The 5,000-nt window shown below is 45.1% G+C and overlaps 1 protein-coding gene across 2 annotated transcripts in view; it reads right to left on the minus strand.

Moving 5' to 3' along the window:
- Positions 1-5,000, minus strand: part of LOC143287695 (transmembrane channel-like protein 3) — a 74,837-nt gene that overhangs the window by 52,122 nt on the left and 17,715 nt on the right. For both annotated transcript variants that reach the window (XM_076595898.1, XM_076595897.1), the window contains exons 9-10: positions 4,280-4,413; positions 2,711-2,861 (exon numbers count right to left, since the gene is read on the minus strand). In XM_076595898.1, coding sequence (XP_076452013.1) covers positions 2,711-2,861; positions 4,280-4,413 — 285 coding nt within the window. The remainder of the gene's footprint in view (positions 1-2,710; positions 2,862-4,279; positions 4,414-5,000) is intronic.

The raw sequence follows: 5,000 nt of genomic DNA on the forward strand, positions 1-5,000 counted from the left end.
ATAATAAAAGAAAACAAAGTTTCTTCTTTGAAGAAAAATGATAGTAACCAAAAAAGCCACCCAAGACATAATAACTCCGTTCATTCATCTATCAATGCACCATGCAACATGTTCCAACACTGGCTATAGAAGAAAAATGTTGAACCTATCTGACCACGTAGTTGTTATGCTTGTTGTGCTTTTTGCCTAGTCTTCAGAGAGAGAGAGAGAGACGAACAGACAGAGAGACAGACAGACAGAGACAGAGAGAGACATAGACAGGAACAGACAGAGAGACAGACAGGAACACAGAGACAGACAGACAGGAACACAGAGACAAACAGGAACAGACAGAGAGACAGACAGACAGGAACAGACAGAAAGAGAGAGAGAGAGGAACAGACAGAGAGACAGACAGACAGGGACGGGCAGAAAGAGAGAGAGAGAGAGGAACAGACAGAGAGACAGACAGACAGGAACAGACAGAAAGAGAGAGAGAGAGAGAGAGGAACAGACAGAGAGACAGACAGACAGGGACGGGCAGAGTGAGTCTATACACATGGCACGGCTGTAAATGAAGGTGGTTCTCAAAGAACTCTGGCAGTCGTTCATTTCTTCGGGATCAGAAGCCGGCCCCCAGACAAGTGGAAAATGCTGATCAATGGCCGATACTGCTTTGACCTGTCTCTGTCTGTCTCTCTCTGTCTCTGTCTATCTATCTATGTATCTGTCCGTCTCTGCCTCTGTCTGTGTATCTCTATCTCTGTTTATCTGTCTCTGCCTCTGTCTATGTATCTCTGTCTATCTGTCTCTGTCTCGGTGTTTCTGTGTCTCTGTGTGTCTCTCTGTCTCTGTCTATCTGTCTCTGTCTCTGTGTTTCTCTGTCTCTGTCTACCTGTCTGTGTCTCTGTCTGTCTGTCTGTCTCTGCCTTTGCGTATCTCTGTGTTTGTCTATCTGTCTCTGTCTCTGTCTATCTGTCGCTGCCTCTGTCTGTGTATCTGTGTATCTCTCTGTCTGTGTATCTGTGTATCTCTCTGTCTGTGTATCTGTGTATGTCTCTGTTCTCTGTCTCTGTGGTCTTCTGTCTGTCTGTCTCTGTCTCTCTTTGTCTCTCTGTCTCTCTGTCTCTGTCTCTCTCTCTCTTTCTCTTTTGTTCCTTATTGTGTTTGTCTCTCTGTCTCTCTTTCTTTGTTACCGCTATGACCTCTGTTTCTCTTTCTCTCTGTCTCTCTCATTGCTTTGGCCTCTGAGCCAGCGAACTGCTGATCAATGGGCGATATTGCTTTGGCCTCTGTCTCTGTCTCTATCTGTCTCTGTCTCTGTCTCCCTGTCTGTCTGTCTCCCTCCCTCCCTCATGACCTTTTCTTCTTCTTCTGTTTTTCATAATCTGATTTCATCTCTCGGGTGGTCTATAAGGTTTGTTGGGCTATAAACAACACATATATGTCCATCTATCTCTTTATCTCTTGCTTTGACATCTCTGTCTCTCACTCTCTGTTCCCCTTGACTCTTTCTCTCTTGTTGCTTTGCCTTCTGTCTCTGTCTCTGTCTCTCTGTCTCTGTCTCTGTGTGTGTGTCTCTCTCTCTCTCTCTCTCTCTCTCTCTCTCTCTCTCTCTCCATCTCGCCGGTCTTTTGACATCCTGCGAATATTTTTATTTCATTTCTCTTTGCCCTGAGGGCTGGATGTAAAAGAGCATGTGTATGTTTATTCCACTTCCCTCATTCAAAAAATGTTCTCTCTCTCTCTCTCTCTCTCTCTCTCTCTCTCTCTCTCTCTCTCTCTCTCTCTCTCGGGAATTGGATGAAAAAAAGCGCGTCAGTGCTTATCTATTATCCTCGAAAATAAAGAATTTTGTCATGTCTTGTCTTGTCTTGTCTTGTCTTGTCTTCTCTCTCTCTCTCTCTCTCTCTCTCTCTCTCTCTCTCTCTCTCTGTCACTTGTCCCCACCCCCCACCCCTCTCTCTCTTGAGAATAACGTCATTAATGACACGGCACTGTCGATCATGTTTTCACTCTGCCTGCGCAATGGTACAGAAAAAATTGTCATGTTAAAAAAAAAGAAGTGATAATGTTGTTTCATAGATTTCAAAAAAGCCTTTGATTCTGTTGTGCGCACACTTAGCTGTGGGAGGTTCTTCAGGAAAGAGGCGTGGAAAGGTGTATAACACCAGTACAAGCATATATCATGCAGTCAAAAGTAGAGTAAATGCAGGCGATGCTTTTATGTGAATCAAACAAGGCGAGATGTACAGTCCTATCTTATTCTCTCTAATATTTTATGAAATCACTAATGAAATATTCATTGGAGCGAATGTCATGTCTATCTAATACCCGATATGTTTGCAAATGCACAGTTTTAATATCTCACAATCTCTGGTTTACAAAATCAGCTGAGTGTGTTATATGAATGATACAGCTAGTCTTAATTAGATTGTGAACCTGAACGTTTACATCTCTTAAGAGTTAATTGAATGTATTGAGCAACACTGCCAAAGCACGTAATTTTAAATTTCACCATTTTGAACTGCTGTCAGTTGACAGAGGTGGGTACTCTATACAAGCGCAAACTCATTTTAAAAGAAAGGCAGTTTTTGATGAACAAGAATGCGCCTGTCTTGTCTTTGTAAATGAAATTGGCGTTCTGAACGATTCTGTGGAGTTTTATAGACAAATGGATATAGACAGATGGATACACAAGCACAGCAAGCGAACCAACACGATGCCTGACCTTGGTGTGGGTGACGATGGCCTTGGCCCTGAGAGCAGCGCCCTCTGACCTGCTGAGAGTGTGGTCCCAAGAGGAGAAAACTCTCATGCTGAAGGGGAACTCATCCTCGTTTGTGTCCGACCTCTTACTGGCGTTGTACTTGACGTACATGCTGGGAGAAAAGAAAGAGTCGTGATGCGGCTGTTGTTCCAGCTTCAGTTTCAGTTTCTCAAGGAGGCGTCACTGCGTTCGGACAAATTCACATACGCTACACCACATCTGCTAGGCAGATGCCTGACAGCAGCATAACCCAACGCGCGTATCAGGCCTTGAGTGCATGCTTATATATTTATTACCAATCAAAGTGGATTTCTTTTTACATAATTTTGCAAGAATACAACCCTCTCGCTGTCGTGGGTTCTTTGTCAGTGCGCCAAGTACGTGCTGCACACGGGACCTCGGTTTATCGTCTCATCCGAATGATCAGACGTTCAGTTTCATTTTCCAGTCAAACTTGGGAGAAAGGTTGGGAGAAAGATTCGAACCCACACCATCACGGAATCTCTGTATTAGCAGCTGAGCGTCTTAACCATTCTTCCACCGTCCTTCTGTTGTTCCGTGTTGTGGTGGTTATGACACCGAAGAAGGTGGTGGTGGTGGTGGTGGAAGTGGTGGTGATCGTGGTGGTAGGTGTGGTGGTGGTGGTGGAGATGATGGCGGTGGTGGTAGAGGTGGTGGTTGTGGTGGTGATGGTGGTAGTGGTTGTGGTGGTGGAGATGGTGGTGGTGGTGGTAGTGGTGGTGATGGTGGTGGCAGTGGTGGTGATCGTGGTGGTAGGTGTGGTGGTGGTGGTGGTGGTGGAGATGATGGCGGTGGTGGTAGTGGTTGTGGTGGTGGAGATGGTGGTGGTGGTGGTGGTGGCAGTGGTGGTGGTGGTGGTGGTAGTGGCGGTGATCGTGGTGATGGGTGTGGTAGTGGTGGTGGTGGTGGTGGTGGAGATGGTGGTGGTGGCTGTTGTGATGATGGTAATGATGTTGGTGATGCTGTTTGTGATCATGGATTTGTTTGTGATTATGATGATTATGGTGTCGATTGTAATGATGATGGTAGTTGTGATGGTGGTAACGGTTATTGTGCCGATGATGATGATGATGATGATGGTGGTGGTGGTGGTTACTGTGTCGATGATGATGATGATGATGATGATGATGATGATGGCGAATCCTTAACTTTGACCCATGACCAGAGCGAGGTTAATCAACTGATCAGATTAATAACCAATCCATCTTTTAATCACACATCCACCACCCCCACGGCCACTCCCCACAACCCACCCACCCATCCCTCCTCCACAAGTACCCAGCACACACAGCTCCACCTACCCCTTACTACCTCCACCCCACACCCCACTCTCCACCCCCCCCCCTCCACCCCCACACACACATCACCTTCACCCTTCAACCCTTGCCACACACACACACACACACACACACACACACATATATACACCATCTCCCCCATCCCCACCCCAGCCCACCTACGTCCTCCGCTCCCCCACCCCCCTCCACCCCCACATTCCCACCCACACACCTGGCCACGATGATGATGAAGGAGAGAACGTTGACGGAGGCCCAGGTGAGGAGGAAGGCGAGGGGTCGGTCGTAGAGGCCCCACTTGGTGTCACTGTAGGCCCCGAAGAACATCACGCTTCTCGATAGCACTCCCTGACCCAGGAACAGGAGGCGTGATGTAAGGGTTGATGATAATGATAGCAATGATGATGATGAGGAGGAACATCACCATCACCATCATCATCATCATCATCATTACTACTACTGCTACTGCTACTACTACTATTCTTATCACCATGATCATCATCATTATTATTATTATTATTATTATTATTATTATTATCACCATTATTATTGTTGTTGCTGTCGTCGTCGTCGTCATCATCATCATCATCTTTGCAATCATTATCATTATTGTTAACACTTACATTACGCCTTCTTCATTACTACTACTACTACTACTACTACTACTACTACTACTACTACTACTACTATTCTTATCATTATCATCATCATCATCATCATCATCATCATTATTATTATTAGTGTTGTTGTTGTTGTCGTCGTCGTCGTCATCATCATCATCATCATCGTCATCATTGCTATCATTATTATTATTGTTAACACTTACATTACGCCTTCTTCATTACTACTACTACTACTACTACTACTACTACTATTCTTATCATCATCATCATCATTATTATTGTTGTTGTTATCACCATTATTAGTAGTATCAC

Source organism: Babylonia areolata, chromosome 11, assembly GCF_041734735.1.
Source record: "Babylonia areolata isolate BAREFJ2019XMU chromosome 11, ASM4173473v1, whole genome shotgun sequence".
Lineage (NCBI taxonomy): Eukaryota > Metazoa > Mollusca > Gastropoda > Neogastropoda > Buccinidae > Babylonia > Babylonia areolata.